The sequence below is a fragment of the Delphinus delphis genome, chromosome 3 (genome assembly GCF_949987515.2).
Source record: "Delphinus delphis chromosome 3, mDelDel1.2, whole genome shotgun sequence".
In the NCBI taxonomy this organism is placed as follows: Eukaryota; Metazoa; Chordata; class Mammalia; order Artiodactyla; family Delphinidae; genus Delphinus; species Delphinus delphis.
In genome coordinates, this window is record NC_082685.1 from 53,649,376 (window position 1) to 53,671,924 (window position 22,549).

Below are 22,549 nucleotides of genomic sequence, written 5' to 3' on the forward strand. Positions count from 1 at the left end.
CCTTTTTTTCTGTGAAACACCTGCAAGGCACCTCTTTGTTATTCATACTGTTTTGACTGTGGCTGTCCTGGATTCCTGTGGAAGGTCTGAGTGACCAATTTGTCATTTTGAACGTGGCGTCAGTAGAAGAGCTTATGACTCATCAATCACGTCATCCTGGACAAGCATCAAATGGGTGTGAGCCAGGACATGATGTGCTGAAAGACATTCATTTCTCCTCTTTTCCTTCTCTGTGTTTTCTTTGCCACAAAACTCTAGTCATGTCAAGCCCAAACGTTCCATAGTAAGAACATTTCAGCTCAGTTCATAATAAAAATTGAGGGCGTTTGTGTATATTATCTGTTGTAAATTGAATAATGCTATATTCAGTCATAATTTATTTCAAATAGGTCTTTTCTTTCCCAAGGATTCTACTTTAATAATGAAAGAATAATAATTCTTTAAGAATATTTAAGAGCAGGTTTATATTAAGTATTTAATGTCCTTTCACTTTCAACTTTCTGGTTGTAAAGCAAAATAACTATATTAATACTAAAGGATATGAAGCATATGTCCTGTTAAAAGAGTTTTGGCAGTTAGAAGACTTGTCTTCTGGCGTTGAAAAGGCATGTTCCTTAGGGCAGCTGTGAACAGTATATACAGATGTCCCTGAAAAGACCAATGGTGGATGTAGTTCTTTGTACTTTTGTACAGATTGGCATTCTGGTTGCTGAGTGATTGACTTCTGTTTTCAGTTCTTCTGTTCAAACTCACTATTGTTCTAATGACTTTGCTTAAGTAGAGCACCTCCTTTTACTATAAGCCATCAGAGCACTTACCTTTAATTTTTTAAAGTACTCAAATGAGAACCTCATAAATTAAAGAACAACTATAATTCAGAGTCAACCCATCCAACCAAGCCTTTGGCAAAAGGAACTTTCCTTTGATTTGCTTTCCTTTAACATTCTACGGTCAATTTTTGCTGATTTTTTTCTTTGGAGCAATGACTTGTTTAATATATTTTAGGCTTTTGACTTAACCAAGTAATATAGGTTAATATTTTGAAACTACAAGAGCTTAGAAAACATCTGAAAGAAGAGTTTTGCATACGCCCACAGATTGAAAAGTTGTTTCATTTTTAATAGATGAGCTGCCTTCATTATGTATACTTAATGGCTGGCACTCAAAAATATTTGGTAAATGAATGATACCATCTTTCAAAATATTTAACCCTCCCAGAAGGCAGAACCAAGGTTTGGATCTTCTAAATTTTTGCATTTCCATGTAAATTTTGAGAGTCAGCTTGTCAGTTTCTACACACACACAAAAAGCCTGCTGAGATTATGATTGGTATTGCATTCAGTTTATAAATCAATATGGTGAGAACACACATAACTAACATTTTATATCCTTCCATTTAGTTAGATCTTCTTTAGTTTCTTTCAACAATGTTTTCTAATTTTCCCTTAGAGCTCTTACCTTTTTTTCCCATTTATTCCTATGTTTTGTGTGTATATATATGTATTTGTTTTGCTGTACTCATAAGTGACATTAATTTTAAATTTCATTTTTGAATTGTTTGTTGCAATATATAGAAAGAGGGTTGATGTTTGTATATTGTGCTCTGTCACCATACTAAATGTATTGATTTATTCCAATTTCTTTTTAGCCAGTATTTCTTTGAATATCTTTCTGCTTCGTTCTCACTGTCTTCCACTTCTGAGACTTCATTTACATGTGTGTTAGGCCATCTGATATCGTCTCTCAGGTCCCTTAAGTACTATTAATTTTTCATCAAGTCTTTTTTACCTCTCTGTTCTTCAGACCATATGAAAATTCCATGGATATTGCGTATGTAACAGTTCACTTAATCCTCCTGTTTTTTGTAAGGTACCTCTGCCCTCAGCTCTGTCTGGAATCCTTCATTCCAGAGCCCTTTTATTTTGCTCTTTACAGAGAAAGGCCTTCAATCTTCTGTGTAGGAGGGGATAGATAGGGTGAAAGGAAGGATGATAACTTCTAGTTTCAAAAACTGGGATCAGAATAACAGAGGAATCCACCTTGGAGGAAACAGAAAATATGCAGAGAGAAGGGACTTTCCAAAAACCTATCATCTATATGCTCAGAGATAAGAAAAATATTGCATTCATCAAATAAGAGTAAGGGGCTTTAAAAAAGGGAAGACGTTTTGGAGAATAAAAGCAAACTCTTGGAAATTAAAAAGGTGACAGCATAGATGCAAAGCTCAGTAGAAGGATAGGGATATTAACCCAGAAATAAGAGCAAAGAGACAAAGAAATGGAAAATAGGAGAGAAAATGAGAGGACCAAAGAGTTCCAGAAAGAGAAAATGTAGACAACGAAAGGAAAGAAATCATCAGGGATTGGAATAGGAGATGTAATATAGGGATTAAGTTATTTGTGCCTTTCCCTATTTATTTTACTTAGAGTTTGAAAAAGAATTTACTATAGAACAAAGCATACATAAGAATAAACAAAACACACATATATACAATTTATTGAATAATTATAAAGCTAGCACTTGTGTCAGTATCATGCAGGAAAAGAAAAAGAACATTGCCAGTACCCTGGAAGCCTGCGGTGTGACCTTCCCAGATTACAGTCCCATTTTGCTCCCCCTCCCTAGAGGTAACCACTATCCTGATACTTATAATTATTTTCTTGCTTTCCTTACTACCTATACATACACCCTTAAACAATATCTTAGTTTGCATCCTTTTGAAATTTAATGAATAGAATAATATTACATGTATTATTTTGTGTCTAGTTTCTTTCTTTCTACATTACATAATTCATCCATGTTACTATATTTAACTGTAGTTCACTGCTGTTTAGAATTGTACCACTGTTTATATATCCGTTCCATTATTATGAACATTTGAGTAGTTTCTGGTTTTGGTTTATTAACAAAAAATGCTGCTGTCAGCATTGGTATACATTTTACTGTATATGCACATTAATGTCTTGATGAATATTAATTTCTTGGTGTATGTCAGGTGGTGCAGTTGCTGGATCATAGGATATTCTTGTCTTCATCTTTACTGGGTAATGCCAAACTGCCTTTAAAAGTGATGTACCATTTAAACTCAGTTCCTTCTTATTGTTAAATGTTTAATTTTTGGCAATCTGGTGTGTATGTAAAATGGTATTTTATAGTGGTTCTAATTTACATTTCCCTGATTACTAACAAGGCTGATAAAATTTTGGAATTCCTATCTTATAAAGTATCTGTGTAAGTTTTTTGTCCATTTTTTTCTAGCAGGTTTTCTGTCCTTTTATTTGAAACGTAAATTTGTAAATATTCTCAGAGGACAAGTGGCTGGGGTGCTTTTCCTTAGATTTTAGCCTAAATCCTGTATCATTTTGTCAGTTCACGAGTGCTTTTAAGGTGATTTTTCAAAACATTTTTTATCCAGCATTTTGTTTTTGTCAGGCAAGTTGGCCGCATAACCTGGCCTCCCATTTCTAACAAAGAAAGCTGTAAATGCTCAACAGACTTGGAACCAATCTTCCTGATTTTGACCCAACCTTTAACCCAAGTTTCTGAGCTTTTTGGAAGTTCTGTCATACTAATTAGGTTGCTTCTTAGCTTTCCCCACTGGTAACTTAACAGACCCCAGGACACTCAATCCAATATAAAATATTGCTGGTATTATCTCTTCTCTTTTTCCCCCCCAGCGCTATTGTGGTATAATTGACAAAAAAATCACTTCTCTTATCTTTATTCTTAGAGGTTTATGCCTTTTAAAACAAATGTCATTACTCTCATTTTACTGGGCTCCAGAGGGAGCTGAAATAAAAGCTTGCGTTAAAAATATCATCTTTAACCAGAACTATAGATGGCTGGTCATTTTATTTTCAAGCTCACAGACACTTCAAACAATAATATGGCTAAAAGAAGTATTAAGTGAGCAACAGTACAGGCTCTGATCATCATAGACTGTACCATCAGACTTGAAATATTTTTAAATTGATTTAAAGTTAGGGCTTTATAGATACATCCTCAGTGGACTAAGTGTTGAAATAATGTCTGAACATTCTTATAAATCAAGAGAAGACAAATACCCCAGTAGAGAACTAGGCAGTGATCATCGCTTGACAGCTGACCAGATTTGTTTTCTGTTTGGAGTGGATGCAGGGACATGCATGTGCCTGCTTTCCTGGAACCAAGGGGAGGGTAGGCAGTTTAACACCATGTGTGAAAAGCCCTAAATTATCCATTGGCTTTCCTTGACCTTCTAGGTATTTAACTTAAGTATATAATCAAAGCTGTTTGGAAAGGTTTATGCAGTGGTATTTATAATAGTGAAAAAACAAAAACAAAGAGTGACCAATAATGAGGGACTGGCGAAGTTAAAACTTTGCCACCATCAGAGAATCATGTAGTAAAAGGTTATCTATTGACATATAGGACGTTTTCTCAAAATGCTAAGTAACGAACAACAAATGAACCATGTCTCACATATAAAACGCTGAGCCATCTATAGTATTATCCCCAAAATAAATAAGATGAAGGATTTGTATAGAAGTGTTTGCTGGGTTTTCTCTGACAAAAGTAAGATGGCATTTCTTTTCTAATTTAAACTTTTTGGTGTTTTCCAAATTTCTTAACTAAATATTATTTTTATAATTTTAAAAAGTATCTTCCAGTTTAGCTTTATTTGGCAAATTACTTTTTTAATGTATCTACTTGTATATTTCTAAATGAATGTAAAGCAATAATCTTGGAGTAGATTATGGATTAGATATAAAGAAATAAACTAGGAAAAAATAGTTTGGGCTTTTTATGGACATAGTAACAAGTTTTCCTCAGTGTGGGGATCATAGTTGTATTGAGTTTATTCAGTTTTCCTTTCCCACATGAATGAAAAATGGGCCAAGTCCACACCTAGAACCGCCTTAGCAAGTAAAACTCTACTGCATATGATGCTTGCAGGGAGAAAAGCAATTTTCTATTCCAAATGAGACCTTCAAGCCCACAAATAGAGTCAACGAGTCATTTCAGCTACCCACTGCAGTGGCAAGAAAAGTGTGAGTCTTTCATGTTCTCTACCGTAAAACTGTTTCTCATTCTTTTCAGGCTTACACTACATTTCAGAAATAAAAATTATCTTTATATTACTCTTTTTGGGGACTATGAGAAAAATTGAAATTTCAGACAGGGATGTCAGATCTGCACTGGTATTCAGCACGTTCTGTTTCCTGCATACAGAACTAACTGCTTACATAAGAACTCAATTTTAAAACACTCTCTAATGGCTGACTGTTCACGTTCTTATTCTTTTAAGGAAGGGATGTGGTTTAGTTAAAAACAATTTTTGTAATACTTTTGATAAAGTGTTTAAGATAAGTTTGTGAGAATACAGCGTTGATTTTGTTTTTAAATCTTATGCAAATTATTTTAGAAAAAGAATTACTATTATTTGATCATAATTGCATATCAAATTCAGAGCTTGTAGATTGCAAGTTTCCCACTGCAACAGTAGCTCCCATTTATCTGTTCTCAAAAAAGTGCTGCTCGTGCCCTTGAAATTTTTATACTCCTAGGAATATCCCCAAAACTTTTTAAAGTAAAAATCATGTCATCACTTGCTTTCAGAGTTTCTTTCCCATTCCCATATGGTTTCTGAAATGTTAGCAGACACCATTTTAGAAGAAACAAGTTACTTGTCTAATATTCTAAATTGAACTGCAGTAATCTACAGAAAAATTAAAGCTTGCTTGTTCTTTATTAAGTTCAGCAAAGTGAAACTATATGATAGCTTATGTTGCTTATCACTGTTATTTATGAAATTTTATTGAGAAAATCTGTACATAGATAAACATTGAAGTCATAGTACATTATATTTTCAGTATGTTTTGACTGATATTTAATTATATAATTTAGCAAAGGAATTTTAGAACAATTCACATGTGTTTTCAAAATGTAGTCACCCTTTTTTATCTATGTCTGGAGAATGCACGGTAAATAGATAATAAATGAGTATTGGTGAAAAGTAGTAATTCTAGATCTATGGTAACTGTTACTTTGGGTATCACTTGACCTTAGTTTCTCTGAAATAGGAGCTCTTAACATCCTATTATCACTATAATGTTGTACTAATTTAATCTACCATATAGTTAGCCAGAAGTCTATTATTACTGTATGTGCTAAAAATTTAAAAAGCAGTAGACTTTTCAAATAAACTGAAAATACATCTAAATAATTTTTTTTAACTTGAATTCTGATTCAGATTTAGACTTTGCCTCTCAGTATTATTTTTTATTTTATATTGGAGTATAGTTGATTAACAATGTGTCAGTTTTGGGTGTACAGCAAAGTGATTCAGTTATATATATATATATACACATGTATCTGTTCTTTTTGAAACTCTTTTCCCATCTGGGTTATTACAGAGTATTCAGCAGAGTTCCCTGTGCTATACAGTAGGTCCTTGTTGTTAATCTGTTTTAAATATAGCAGTGTGCACGTCAATCCCAAACTCCTAATCTATCCCCGCTGCCCCCAACCATAAGTTCGTTCTCTAAGTATGTGAGTCTGTTTTGTAAATAAGTTCATTTATATCTTTTTTTTTAGATTTCACATATAAGTGATGTCATATTTGTCTTTCTCTGACTTACTTCACTTAGTATGATAATCTCTAGGTCCGTCCATGTTGCTGCACATGGCATTGTTTCATTCTTTTTAATAGTGGAATAATATGACATTGTATATATATTCCACATCTTCTTTATCCATTCCTCTGTCAGTGGACATTTAGGTGGCTTCCATGTCTTGGCTATTATAAATAGTGCTGCAATGAACATTAGGGTGCCTGTATCCTTTTAAACCATGTTTTTCTCTGGATATATGCCCAGGAGTGGGATTGCAGGGTCATATGGTAGCTCTATTTTTAGTTTTTTAAGGAACTTCCACACTGTTCTCCATAGTGGCTGCACCAGTTTACTTTCCCACCAACATTGTAGGAGGGATCCCTTCTCTCCACACCCTCTTCAGCATTTATTGTTTGTGGACTTTTTGATGATAGCCATTTTGACTGGTGTGAGGTGATACCTCATTGTAGTTTTGATTTGCATTTCTCTAATAATTAATGATGTTGAGCATCTTTTCATGTGCCTCTTGGCCATCTGTATGTCTTCTTTGGAGAAATGTGTATTTAGGTCTTCTACCCATTTTTCGATTGGAATGTTTGGTTTTTTGATATTGAGCCTCATGAGCTGTTTGTAAATTTTGGAAATTAATCCTGTGTCGGTCACATCGTTTTCAAATATTTTCTCTCATTCTGTGGGTTGTCTTTTCATTTTGTTTATGGCTGTGCAAAAGCTTTTGATTTTAATTAGGGCCCATTTGTTTGTTTTTGTTATTTCCATTACTCTAGGAAATGGATCGAAAAACATCTTGGTGCAATTTATGTCAAAGACTGTTCTGCCTATGTTTCCCTCTAAGAGTTTTACAGTATCCAGTCTTACATTTAGGTCTTTAATCCATTTTGAGTTTATTTTTGCATATGGTGTTAAAGAGTGTTCTAGTTTCAATCTTTTACATGTAGCTGTCCAGTTTTCCCAGCACCACTTATTGAAGAGACTGTCTTTTCTCCATTGTATAGTCTTGCCTCCTTTGTCGTAGATCGATTGACCATAGGTGCGTGGGTTTATTACTGGGCTTTCTATCTTGTACCATTGATCTATATTTCTGTTTTTGTGCCAGTACCATACTGTTTTGGTGACTGTCGCTTTGTAGTATAGTCTGAAGTCAGGGTGCCTGATTCCTCCAGCTCTGTTTTTCTTTCTCTAGATTGCTTTGGCTATTCAGGGTCTTTCGTGTCGCCACACAAATTTTTAAGGTTTTTTTGTTCTAGTTCTGTGAAAAATGCCATTGGTAATTTGATAGGGATTGTACTGAATCTGTAGATTGCCTTGGGTAGTATAGTCATTTTGACAATATTAATTCGTCCAGGTTAAGACCATGGTGTATCTCCGTCTGTGTCATCTTTGATTTCTTTCATCAGTGTATTATGGTTTTCCAAGTATGGGGCTTTTGCCTTCTTAGGTAGGTTTTATTCCGAGGTATTTTATTCTTTTCGATGTGATGGTAAATGGGATAGTTTCTTGAATTTCTCTTTCTGATCTTTCATTGTTAGTGTATAGAAATGCAACAGATTTCTGTGTATTGATTTTGTATAAAGGGTCCTGGGACTAGTTCTCTAACTAGTTGAGCTTTAATTTCTAAGTTCTGAGTTTCAATTTATGCTTCTATACAATGGGATTAGTAACATCTGCTTTCAGGATATTAATGAGGATTACAGAGTATATATCAGGTGCCTAAGACGTAAGAAGTGCTAAATGGTAGCTGTTATTATATAGTCCAGTTGAATATATAATTCTACTACCCTAGCACCTTTTTTAAATTAAATAACTACAGTGTTGTTTGTTTTTTTTTTTGGCTCTATCAGTCTTCTTGACATCAGTGGACATGTTAATTTATGTCCATGATTTTCTTCTAGTCAATAGATGTAAATCTTCCATCTATAAAACTGGTAGTGTGGCTAGACAGCTCCTTTCTAGTTAAGGCTGTATCCTATTAAGTGTTATGAATTTTTCAAACTAATACAGAAATTATTCACATCATTGTATATCCCCAGCTGGATACTTTGGTGGAGTAGTATATTTCATAAAAATTAAATGCATTTCAAAAAATTCTAAGGTCTAATATGGTAGTCAGGCATAACTGCTTCAAAGCTCCTCTAAGGGCAAAAATGGTGTTTTGAATATGCAAAACACTTCTATTTCTATTTTTGTATTTTTGATACGAGGTCTCTGTGTTATTAACTCATAATTTAATGGCTCGTGTGACATTGTCTTAATAATGTAGAATGTGAATATGCTAATTTAAGACTTAAGTCAGTATAACAAGAATCTAAAGGAAAAATGGAAGTGACTAGGATACTTTTGTATCTTTTTAATTATAGATAATTTCTACTTCATTGTGATAACAAGGATAGTCAGAAGAAGGAAAAACAGAAATTATTTTTGATGTTTACCTTTACCTCAGGACTATCTACTTGATGACTCACACACTCTTTTAAAAACTCTGTCAAGCTGAACAGATATTACCCTGCGGGTCCCTGCCAGATAACACAGTGATGAGGGTAAGGAGCCTGGATTTTGGAATCAGACAGTGCTGAATTCAAATCCAGATTGTGCTAATGCGACTTTGGCCAAACACCTGGCTTAATTTCTGTATTCTCATTTGTAAAATGGACTAGTGGTAAGGATTATTTGAGATAATACATTTATTAAAGTCCTTAGCCATGGATCTTGGTTTGCAGAACTAAAAGTCAACCAATTGGTGTCCAATACGATTATTACTATGATGGGAGTGTTTTGTTCCACCTACCTGAAAACCTTCCCAGTCTTAAATTTTTCATCTAACTGCCTGCATTGCAGATGTCCCTAGAAGAGGAAGGAAGAAAGGAATAAGTAACCTTTACATCATTCCAGAGACTAATTTCTTATTCCTTTCTTCCTTCCTCTTCTAGGGACAAGTTCACCAATGTTCTCACTGTATATAAATACTTCAAATTATTCCTTTAAATTGTTTCAGTGGATATCTTAGAATCAGGGTGTGAAGTGAGAGCATCATCAGCAAAACCTGAGGGAAATGCATATCAGTAAGGAAGTTCTCATACTAATGTAAGAATCTAATTTAGAATCAAGTCTTGGCTTTTGACTGAAGGTGGGAGTATGTGGCTTTAGACCAAGTTCAGGTTGGTTTTGAGGGTTTTGTTCTTTCCTTTATACTAAAATAAAAATGAATGTAGACACAGCTGTTCTGCATTTTGTTTGATTTTATAAACATCTTAGTAGGAATTGTGCTAATTGTACAGTATGAGATATACATTAGTGTGACTAAATTTTCAAATGATACACAGACTGTCGCACAATTATAAGGCAATTGTTTTTACCTATTTGACCTGCTCTGGCAATCCTTATTTGGCCAGAAATCTTTTGCAGATCATGTTCGGAAGCAGGCACAGGGAATTTGCTTCCTTTTGCTGTATATCACTGAGACATCAAACCACAGCCCTCAAAGTAGAAGGCAGTTCATCCCTCAATTTGAAGACCTAGATCCACCTCATCTTCTCAGTTTTGCCACTTCATTGTAGGGAGGGAGGTGGAATACTGGTTGAGAACGCCGATTTTGGTGTCAGAAAGCTAGGCATTTGAATCCTGACTTTGCTAGTCACTGTGTCACTGTAGGCAAGTCAGCTTCTCTAAATCTGCTTCCTCATCTGCAAAACACTGAAAACAGTACCCACCTCGTACGTTTGTGGAGAGGATTAAAGGGGATAATGTATATAAAGAAAGAAAGAGCTTGCAGAGTGGCTCCTAGTAGTAGTGAGGTGATAGATGTTTATGAGATTGTACTCATAATACAGTTAACATGTTAGCTGCCTCAGATTCTTTTGCAGAGTATAAAAAGATGTAACATATAAGTAAGCTAAATAAAATAACATATACTGGACACTGTAACAAGATGCTGGTGATATAAGAGACCTAAGACATGGACCCTACCTAAAAGGAATTATTGATGGAAATATAAATCAAAAGATACCATGTGTAAAGTGCTACATGGCAGTGTTTAAGGGAGTCTAGAGGTTGTCTTGGATCAGAAAGGCCACGGCAGACACTCCAGGCTGGAAGAAGAGATCTCAGGACAAGCTTCGAGGGAAATGAGGCACATAGTAGTCCCTTCATAAATACTTGTAGAGGGACTTCCCTGGTGGTCCAGTGGATGGGACTCTGCGCTCCCAATGCAGGGGCCCTGGGTTTGATCTGTGGTCAGGGAACTAGATCCCTCCTGCCGCAACTAAAAAAGATCCCGCACATGATGAGGAGGATCCCATGTGCCACAACTAAGACCCGGTGCAGCCAAATAAATAAACAAAATAAATATTAAATAAAAAATAAATATTTGTGGAATATAGGATCCCTAAGGTGATAAAGAAACCAAATGGTTCGTGTAGAGGAGTGGGAAGACATATAATTGGAGAAAGAAAGAGGAACCAGATTGTGGACCATGTTGGGCTTGTACTGCTTATTACACGGAAGGGCCTCGGAGATTTTTAATTATGATGAGAAAAATGAGTTTTAGCGTTGTAGGGGACATAATGGAAAGAGAAGCAGCCAGAGCCAGGAGGACTACTTAGTATAAACCACTGCAGTGGTTAAGGCAGGAGGTGAGGGAAGACATGCATTAAGATGGAGGCAGAGTGGACAGAAAGGGAAACATACATCATAGGGAATAATAAATAGGATGTGGAAAAGAGCTGGAATTGGCAACTAAGTACTAAGGGTTACTAAGTATAGTGAGAGGAAGTCAGGTCTCTGAGAACAGAGTAAGATATTTAGAAATATGTGGTGGTTGTAGTTGAGGTGGAAATGCACAGCGTTTTTTTCTTGTCAAGCGTTTCACAGCAGTTATATTACAAATTACAGTAAATGATCAAAATTCCAGAATCCAAAAATTAAATAATTTCCTTCAAACTAATGTAAAATGAAATAAAATACAAACCATCAACTTAACACTATTCTAAATTAAAGTACAAACCCAAAACAGACCACAGTTGGTGAAATCTACGAAGTAGACACACATGACTAAAACCAAAGAGGACTCCCGAAGTCCAAATAACTGAACGTACAAAATACAAAAGATGCAGGTACAAGCCCCAATTAAAGCTTATAATGGAATTACAAATAATTATAATAACCACAGCATTCAGCTATGGGACTTGACTCCTAAGTTACCCACTGAGTAGCACTGTAGGAAGACAAGGTATTACCACCCCACTCCCTAAAAATAAAACCCAAGTAAAACTACAAATACATTGGTATATGAGAAAAAACAAGTCATGAAAGGACATTCTTAAAAATTAATCACAACTGAGATTCAAGCTCAAAAATTTTGTTCTTGCCTTATTTGAAGATGTCACATTCATAATTCTGCATGTACTAAATCATAGTTATTCTTGTGTGCTCTTAAGAAGAAAGCATCAGATAGAACAAAATCAGGTCTTCATTCTAGAAATAACCATGTAATGAAAAAAGTTTTCTCCTCACTGTGCTTGCTACTTACTCTTGGTCTTAGTGTTCTGTTACTAGAACATCATTACTCCTCCCTTCATTGAAACTCATGTCCCTCAGTGCAGGCCTGAGCAAATGGAACTGAAAACATGAAACAAGATTTCATCTCTTAGGAACTAAGTTACCCAGCACAGCCACTAGACTGAGGACTGATCCTTCCAGAGAGAAAGAAACACAGAGGAAAACACGTTAGATTAGACTTTAAGAAAGGAGCATATAGATAGGGTGACCATATTCTCTCTTCATATAAATAAAAATACAGGTCCAAAGAAGTCTTTCACAGACCCAAGTATATTCTTGCCTACTTCCTACCCCTACCTTGGGAAATAGTGACAGCTTCTTTGGAGTTTATTGATTCAACTCCTTCATTTTACAGACAGGGAAACTAAGTGCAGAGATGTTAAATGACAGGCCATTGGTGTCTCAGAGATCTAAAAAAAGACATCTCCTCCAACAGTCATCCTTTACTGAAAATGTTCCTGGACACTACAGTACAGCTTTACAGTACAGGCTTTGTTGCTCTAACCTCCTCCCTAAGATGAGTGAGTATAAATGATGCATAGTTTGAGGAAACTGTCTTAGTAGGCACCTAAAGTTAAAACCAATAGAAACCTCTCTCAACAAATGCAAAGCAAAGAGATTAATCAGTCTTTTTTTTTTTTTTTTGGCTTGCTAAATAAGATAAAATGCACTCTGCTAAAACCATTTAACAGAAATATTGTGAAAGCCTTCCCCCAGAGTATTTTTCTATTTGATTTGAAAACTATTCCATAGCTTATTATCAAACAAATCAGTAATCCTTTAGCTAATGCAGGGATAAATGGGCAGTCAGAAAATATAATCACCTGGTGTGTGCAGCTGAGTATTTACATGTTTCCTAATGAACAAAGATAAGAAAAGTGCAGGTGACTTTAATGTGTAAAAATCACCTCTTAGTGCTAGTGCTAGAGGGAAAAATAAAAGCAAATTACTAACTCAAGCTAATCACTAAACTGGTATAGTCCCTGGCCTCAGCTCTGTTTTGAATCTCTTTTTGGACTTGTCTTGAATCAAAGAATATTTACAGCTACCTCAGTAGGGCAGTTGCTCCATTTTAAAAGATAGTTTAGAAGGTCTTACAATAAGTTTCTGGTCCTTGTTGAATTTTCTTTTCTTTTTTTCTCACTTTATGTTGCTTAAAGATTTATAGCAAGGATTTCTTAACCTCAGCACTGTTGACATGGAAGCTGGATAATTATTTGTTGTGGAAGACTGTCTGCTGTGCATTGTGGGAGGCTTAGCAGCACCCTAGCCTCTTCTCACTAGATACCAGTGGCATTTCCCGAGTTGTGACAACCAAAAATGTCTCCAGAGGTAGCCAGATGTCCCCTGGGGAGTAAAACTGCTCCCGATTGAGAACCACTGCTTTATGGTATTAGGACAAAAACTGGTAAGCCAGTGAGAATATACCTATTCCATTTGTAGTTGGTAAAAATTAATCGAGTTGTAGCAGCTTTATTTCCAGGATTTTTTCCCACGTTAATATTTGCTGTCTGAGATAATATCAGTTTTGCTTTTTTCCAAAATGAATTTCTTGCATTTCATTGAAAAATTGTTGATTAAATTCACTTAAATTGAAGGCTAAGCCAACCACACCATTTGGGTTTATCGTAGTTTATCGTCTCTCTTCCTTCCTCCGTGGGGGAAAGCCTCTCACTTAGTAAGCAATACTGTATCATTTCGCCAAGTACATTACAGTCCCCATTTAGAAATAAGGCAATTGAGATTTAGAGACATTAAAAGGTCACGAAGCTACTACACTGCAGTTAGTTTATGAATTCTAGCATGTCTGACTTAAAGTCCTCACTGTCCTCTTTAACAGCAGTTCTCAACATGTGATCTATGGACCCCTGGGAGTCCCCATTCCTTTCAAAACTATTTTCATGATAATACATAGTCTTTATTTGCATTTTTCACTCTGTTGACATTTGCACTGATGGTACCAAAACCAATGATGAGTAAAACTGCTGGTGTCTTAGGGTACAGTAGTCATTGTATTTAACTGCAGTATACTCACAGTTAAAGAAGAAAGCAAGCCAGTTCCACTTAAAGATACCTTTGAGGAAGCAATATACTAATTCACTTAAATCTCCACCCTTTAATATATGTGTCTTCTTAATATCCATTTTGTGTAAAGCACTTATGCTGCATATGGTATTTGATGATTGTCTCAAACAGTCTTACATGTGCTTTTCTTTAAGTTGAGAGTTGAACAAACTACTTTTTTCATGGTATAGAATGGATAAACTACGGGTTTTCAGCCTTGGGAATTTGGCAAATGTTTTCTCAGAAATGACTGAAGTGAGCTTATCACTTCAAGGAAGACAAGTGACAGTACTTGTTGCCAATCAATAAAAATTAGAGTTTCCCAAACAAAATGCAGAATTTTGGAAACCTTGTATCTGCCACTGTGAGCTTGACCAATACAACTCTTACATTGTATAATGAACTGTGTCAACATTTGGAAGATCTGCATAACTTAGTAAACCAGTATTTTCCAAATGACTAATGCATGACAGTTCAAAATCATGCATGGGTAAAAGATCCATTCAAAGTACAAGACAGACCAGTGGATTTTAATGTAACACAGGTACAAAAAAGTGCACTGATAGGGTTTTAGATTCCTCATTGCAACACTAACGTTCACGAAACTAAACTGTCGATTTTTGGTGCAGAATCAAGAAAGAATATCTACAATTACCTGAACTTAAGTTTCTGGAGGACCATTAACCTTCCCCTGTCTCACAGAGAACGTTCTTCAAAGCACTTCTCATTCCTTGGGATCCTCCAGAAAGGAAGGAGAAGTTGGGGGAAGGGAGAAAAAAGGAGTTAATGCCTGAGGGTTAAGGAGAAACATATTGTTTGATGATCACCAAGCGTGTGCCACTACTTTATGTAACTCAAATATATAATCTACACAGAAGGTCCTAAAATGGTACTAATAAGGAAAAAGAGTCAAGGGTTTATCAGCTAGCCACTGTCACACAGTTGTTAAAGCACTGGAGCTAGGATGTAAGTCCAGATTTGTCTATATATATAGCTGAATCACTTCTTAGTAGTACTACCATGACACTGAAGCAGCCAAAAATATTCTGCTACTCCTACCTAGATCAAAGTTTCTAGGTCCACTGTCATTTCAGTAACACATTTTCATGTATGATATGACCTCTGTATCCTCACAGTGCCTGGCATACAGATACCAGGAATCGTGCTGAAAGGGTGTAATTTACCCGCACGTTTTACATGTTTCTTAAGGTGTGTGTAACTTCCATCCATCCGTGATCCTCCTTTCATCAACTGCCTTTCTTGCAAGAAAATTAAATAGAAAAACCTGCTTTATACGTATCTTTCTCTCTCTAACGTAAACTCAGTAGCCTCAGGAATAACTTGATGTCCAGCACACTTTCCATTTTGAGTGGGAGACAGCATTCAAGTATTCACCTGAAACAACACATTTTGTTATTTCCACTCTTCACTTAAAAGAAAGTTCTCTGGATACAGTCAGTTCATAATAGAACCTCTTAGCATCTCCAGAATGTTTGTTTGACACAGCTGTAAACACACACTGAGCAAAAGACCGGGACAATTCAGCTTTTCTGTTCAAAAGCGGGTGTAGGGCTTCCCTGGTGGCGCAATGGTTGAGGGTCCGCCTGCCGATGCAGGGGACACGGGTTCGTGCCCCGGTCCGGGAGGATCCCACGTGCTGCGGAGCGCGGCTGGGCCCGTGAGCCATGGCCGCTGACCCTGCGCGTCCGGAGCCTGTGCTCTGCAACGGGAGAGGCCACAACAGTGAGAGGCCCGTGTACCGCCAAAAAAAAAAGGGGGGGGGCGTGTAATATGCAGTCTTATTATGGTGTGCTTTTTCTTTCTTGTTGTCACGTGTCCTTATTAAAAGATGATGATTCTGTATGGTTTTCCTTTGAGTTCTAACCATTTTGTTGAACCCCCGCCCTTTTAGCAGTATCATAGGGTCACAGTTGCAATTGAATAACATTTTGTGTTCTTTCATTTCTCCCAATGGGGTTCACTGTAGGCCATCATAGTGCTCATATTTGTGTGACAAAAACTGATTTTTTTTCATTGATGTCAGTGGTACACTTAGCAGCTTTCCATGTATTTAGTTTTTATCTGATGTAGCCTAGAATGACTGCCAGAACGGATGCCGAAGGCCTGACTTAAGTTCCAGATTCTTAGTTGCAGTTTGATCAGTCCATTTGTTCATGTAGTTTTTTTTTTTTCTTTTTTTTTTTTATGTCTGCATTAGGTCTTCATTGCTGCGCGCGGGCTATCTCTAGTTGTGGCGAGCAGGGGCTACTTTTCATTGCAGTGCACAGGCTTCTCATTGCGGTGGCTTCTCTTGTTGCAGAGCACAGGCTCTAGTCCTCTAGGAGGACTCAACCACTGTGCCACCAGGGAAGCCCTGTTCATTTAGTTTTAACTTTCTCTTTTGTTTGCCATCTGTAGCTCACAGTTGAGTGGCCTGAACGTGTTTTGCATGTGCTCTAATTATAACTGAGAATTTGGGAATACTGTCCTAGATTTTAGACTTAATACTACTTACATAATACTTATATCAGGATTTCTCATAAAATCTTGTTTTCCTGAAAGAGAAAAGAATGAACATTTATCAGGTGCCTGCTGGAGGGAGGGAGGAACTATGTGCTAGACTTTGTGTGTTCTCTTGTTTTCACAACACACACACAGGTGATGTCCTTCGAGTTTACTTGTGAGAAAACAGAGGTTCAAAGTAGTAGATACCTATCCAAGGTCACATAAGCTTTGAAATGGTAGAACTGGGATCTGAAACATGTCAATTTGACCACAGACAGGCTCCCTGATCAACCTCCAACAACTGCGTGACCTCATCTAGAGGTGATGACATCCTTTTCACAGGGTTGTTGAGAGGACAGATGAGATTCTATTCATGAAAGTGTTTTAATACTATAAAATACTACCAAAGTACTGTTTAAACATTTTTAATATGTATTTCTGTGTGTGCGTATATATATATATATATATATATATAAAATTAGTTGATGAAACATTGTAGCGTTAACCTTTCAAATCAATAAATATTGCACTTATTTTCCATAAACTAAATATACAAACAACTGGATGGTCCCTAAAAATAGATGTCAGATGACAGAGATTGGCTGAGCAGGAATAGGAGCATCTTCAGAACAGAAGCCAAGGAATTTTTTGCTTCCCTAACACATTGCTCTGTTCACTCACTCCAAGACCTTCCTACTTCTCTGTAAAACTCTGGCCCAGAGCAGCTCTGCTACATTAGTCACAAGTTTCCATTAATCAAGGATGGTTCGTGCCAGACCTACAGCAGAGTCATTTCAGGTTATTCTCTTCCATTGTAGGCTTTCAATATGCACTCAGTACACTCTCCCAAATCTAGCAGGGGATCAATGCCTTGTGATACAGAAGCATCCAGAAATTCTCCTTGACAGTGTTCAGAGAACAATATGAAACCCTGGGGCCTATTCCCAGAACTAGAGTGGTGGGAATGCTGTCAGTCGCTAAGCCTCTAGATAAACATAGGGTTGGCTAGCTTCGTTTGAGGACAGAATTCAGGGGGAGCTTTGGAGTTTATCGACCTAATTATTTAAAGTGACATTTACAAAACAAATTGTCATTCTACAATTAACTTTAACTTTTTTAATATTTATTTATTTAAAATGTTTGGCTGTGTTGGGTCTTCGTTGCTGGGCGCGGGCTACTCTTCGTTGCGGTGCACGGGCTTCTCATTGCGGTGGCTTCTCGTTGCAGAGCACGGACTCTAGGCGCGCAGGCTTCAGTAGTTGTGGTTCACGGGCTCTAGAGCACAGGCTCAGTAGTTGTGGCGCACGGGCTTAGTTGCTCCACGGCATGTGGGATCTTCCTGGACCAGGGCTCAAACCCGTGTCCCCTGCATTGGCAGGCAGATGCTTAACCACTATGCCAGCAGGGAAGTCCAACTTTTAACTGTTATTCCAAAAATAGAATAACAAAAAGATGTTACTTAATAAATATACTTTCTAACCATGTTAATTACCCAAACAATTTCTTAAGTCAGTTGGCTCTGTGATTTAGTTTAAGCATATTCGTAATTGAGATTTAATAATAATTTATTATTTATCCCTAAATGCCATCTCTTTTAGAGAATAGGCAGATAAAGAAAATCTCAGGGAGAGATTTCTTATATAGGTGATGAACAATACACTTTTAATGTGTAAAGTTCCAAAATCAACAGATTGCTACCATCCATATGTTTGAAGAACACATGACCAGAGAAGGAATTAGCAGTCTCTAGAAACTATTTTCAGGGACTCTTTTTAGTTACACAAGGTTAGAAAGGTTAGGAACTCTTTTGAGTTATACAGTACACAATACAGTTTTGGTTCTAAAGTTAGCATGTAAGATGAACATTCCTTAGAAATATACAACATTGGAAACCACTGTATCATCTATAATGAAGGTTTTATAGTTAATCTTTCCTCTAGCATTAAAGGGATCACTGTTTCGTTGGTTTATAAAAATATATCTTTATAAGCAAATGTGGCAAAATGTTGAGAATTGGTGAGTATAAGTAAAGACTATACATCCATTGCACAATACTTTCAACTTTTGAGTGTTTGAAAATTCTCAAAACAACAAGTTAGAAAAGGAATATTTATCTTTTGTGGTGAGAAATCTACAAAATGAAAACAAGACCTAGCAGGAGAAGCAGATTCCCATTTTCCATCTTTTTCTCCAGGGCATATGTACACAGAGTGGGGAGGGCAGCATAGTCCTTACTGTTGAAAGCCCAGTGCTGGAAAAAAGTCTTACTTGCTGCAAGCCAGACTAGAAAGTTGTAGGAGGTAATGTTTCTGCACCATTCTCTTCTAAGTCATAAAAAACTGTCATTTCAGCTAGGATGACATTGGAATGAGAGATGCTGGACCAAACTTTAATACAGTCATACCTCAGAGATACTGCTGGTTTGGTTCCAGACCACAGCAAGAAAGAAAATGTTGCAATAAAGCAAGTCACTTTCCAGTGCATGTAAAAGTTATGTTTACACTATACTATAGTCTGTTAAGTGTGCAGTGTGTCTGAAAAACAATGTATATACCTTAATTTTAAAATACTTTGTTGGGCATATACCCAGAGAAAACCATAATTCAGAAAGACACATGCACCCCAATGTTCATTGCAGCACCATTTACAATAGCCAGGTCACGGAAGCAACCTAAATGCCCATCGACAGACGAATGGATAAAGAAGATGTGGTACATGTATACAATGGAATATTACTCAGCCATAAAAAGGAACAAAGTTGGGTCATTTGTAGAGATGTGGATGGATCTAGAGACTGTCATACAGAGTGAACTAAGAAAGAGAAAAATATCATATGTTAATGCATATATGTGGAACCTAGAAAAATGGTACAGATGAACCGGTTTGCAGGGCTGAAATAGAGACACAGATGTAGAGAACAAACCTATGGGCACCAAGGGGGGAAAGGGGTGTGTGTGTGTGATGAACTGGGAGATTGGGATTGACATGTATACACTAATATGGATAAAATAGATAACTAGTAAGAACGTGCTGTATAAAAAATAAAATAAAATTCAAAAAAAATACTTTGTTGCTAAAAAATACTAACCATCTGACAATTTTGCAGCATTTGTTAAGTGCAATAAAGTGAAGCACAATAGAACAAATGATGAGTATATTGTAAGAAATTTTAACTCAAGCAGAGGAATGGGTAGAATTGTAATGAGACTTGAATGAAATTAGAAAGATCCCTGTACAATATCTTAAAATTAGAGGGAAAAAAATGATGTCCTAAGGAATCTTTGGCGGTTGATGGAATATATATCTCTTGATCATGGTGGTAGTTACACAATTATCCATGTAACAAAACTCATCAATTGTACACTTATAAATGGTTAATGTTATTGTATGTAAATGATACTTTAGTAAAGGTGATTATAAACAACTCCCAAGCAACTAAAAATTATAATATCTAAGTCCATTCTTTTTAAGGGATACGTTTCTTTTTTTTTTTTTTTGCCACGCCCCATGGCTTCTGGGATTTCAGTTCCTTGACCAAAGATTGAACCTGGACTACGGCAGTGAAAGTACCAAATCCTAACCACCAGACCCCAGGGAACTCCCAGGGAATACTTAAAAAGAAATTACCTCACTCTTAATTTTGTATAGAAGAATAAAACGTTATTTGACTATATCTAGGTAGGATATTTTAATGCTTGCTAGTACTTGAAGCCAGAGTTCAGTGTGAACATGCTCACTGTGGAGTGAGAAGGTAAGAGAACTGTATTTTGATACTTCTGTGACAGTCATGACAGTTAAATCGTCACACTGCTTTCTTCCTTTTTTAGCCCTGGAATGAGACCAGATGTAAGCTCTCCTCCATCCAGCTCCTCAGCAGCAACGGGACCACCTCCCAAACTCTGCCTAGTGTGCTCTGATGAAGCTTCGGGATGTCATTATGGGGTCTTAACTTGTGGAAGCTGTAAAGTATTCTTCAAAAGAGCAGTGGAAGGTAGTGTGTGTTTTGAAGAGTTTTATTATTTCTCTGGTTCCTATTTCTCAGAGTGGATTCTGAAATTTCTATTATATGCAAAGCCTATTAAGGCTAGAAGTCAGTAAAAGCAGGGGGAGGAGGGTAGCTCCTAAGTGCTCTAGTGGGGAAGAGATACTTTAAAAAACAAACTAGAATAAAATAGAAAACTATAAACTGAAGGGAGGGAGTATGGTCAGAGAACAGAAGATAACTAAGAAAGTGCTATCATGTGAAATGATGGTGTTAGGTTTCAGCAGTAACTAGTGCTCATTGTGTTAGTATTATGGGCTTTAATTCCCATGAATTAGCTGGTTTTAAAGCCACCAACTATTCCAGTCTGGCAAAAATGAGTGATAATGAGAACTGTGAGGGGGAAAAGTGTTTTGTTTTGTTTTCCAATAAGCCAGGCCTGTGCTTTGTGATATAAATGTGGTGTAAGACCTGATCCCTGCTCTCTGGGAGGTCACAGTGTACTTGGAAGTGAAAGATGACTTAACAGTTACAAGGTACAGAGATTATAATACAGAGGAGCAAGTGACAAACTGCCTGAGGAGGTCAGGAAAGAAGGTGTTTTAGAGGAGGTGACTTCACTTGACAAGTATTTATATTCATGTAAATTTTACCCTTGTTACAGATTCAGCCTGCACATCAGCTCCTTACAGAAGGAAAAATTCATTCCATAAGCAAATTATTGGAAGTCACACTAAAATTTTCTAATATGACCAGTGAATCCTCTTAGAAAAAACTGTTTTGTAATTTGGTTATTTGTAAAGCATCTGGAAGGCAGTGTGGCCTGAATGGATTACCTAAAGCTCTGATTAGATAATTAGATTTTTAAAAAATTAACGTATTCATTCACAGTACGAGAAAGATTATTATCTGGCTTCAGTTGAGTTTGCATATCCTTAAGAGTTAGATGAGTCATTTTCTTTTGTTTGGATTGCTTTTCATATATTAACAAACTATAAAATTACTTGTGTTATCCCGCAGAGAGCACGGGGATGCAGGCTTTAACCAGTTTGGTATCATCCAACTACTGAGTAGAGTCATTAAGTAAAGCCCACCCCTAATTAATGCAATGTCTCTAACAAAGTAGATGTTATTTACCACAGACAGAAGCTTCTTCTTGTCCTTACTTTATTCAGCACTTTCTTCACTGATTAGTTCTTTCCATGGTATATATAAATGCAGTGCTAACAGTATTACAGTATTTCTGTACATCAAAATAATATTGACAAATTTTAATTCTGAAAGTGAAATTCAGAATGAGACAATGGAGCCTTAAGAGAAATACAGGAATTAAAAAAATTTTTTTTTTCATTTGTCCTCATTTTAACTAAAATCATTCCTTAAAACAGGGCTACAAATTCCAATTCCAGTGCCTACAGGGACTGAGTGTGGGTCATTCTGGCCAAATATAATACAACTGGGCAAGGAAGGGCAGTTATTTATGTTAGAGAGTGCAAGCATGCCCTACCTAAAAGCATCCAAATGCAATTTAAAAAAGAAAAAAAAAGCTAAACATACTACAAATAAGACATCACTGCAGGCCATATGCCCTCTGGCCTTAATCTCTGCTTTAGAATTAAATTCTTATACTTGTTTTACGGTAAAATTTCATTGAATATTAGCTATACTATTTCAAAATGTATACCTTACAAGTATTTCAGTTAAATATGATAGCTAGATTACATGATTAATAAGAAAAGGTTAAAATGTGAACTGTGTTAAGTAAATCCTTTATTTGGACTTAAATTTTCTCCAGGGTCACTTCCAGCTCTAAAATTCTGTAATCATTTGCTAA

At 36.4% G+C, this 22,549-nt stretch overlaps 1 protein-coding gene across 6 annotated transcripts in view; it reads left to right on the forward strand.

Annotated features, from left to right (window-relative positions):
• Positions 1-22,549, forward strand: part of NR3C1 (nuclear receptor subfamily 3 group C member 1) — a 130,645-nt gene that overhangs the window by 76,425 nt on the left and 31,671 nt on the right. For 5 of the 6 annotated variants that reach the window (XR_009518948.1, XR_009518949.1, XM_060008620.1 and 2 more), the window contains exon 3: positions 20,561-20,727. Coding sequence is in view for 4 of the 6 variants with exons in the window: in XM_060008620.1 (XP_059864603.1) it covers positions 20,561-20,727 (167 nt within the window). In the remaining 2 variants the exon portion in view is untranslated. The remainder of the gene's footprint in view (positions 1-20,560; positions 20,728-22,549) is intronic. The other variant, XM_060008622.1, reaches the window with a different exon arrangement.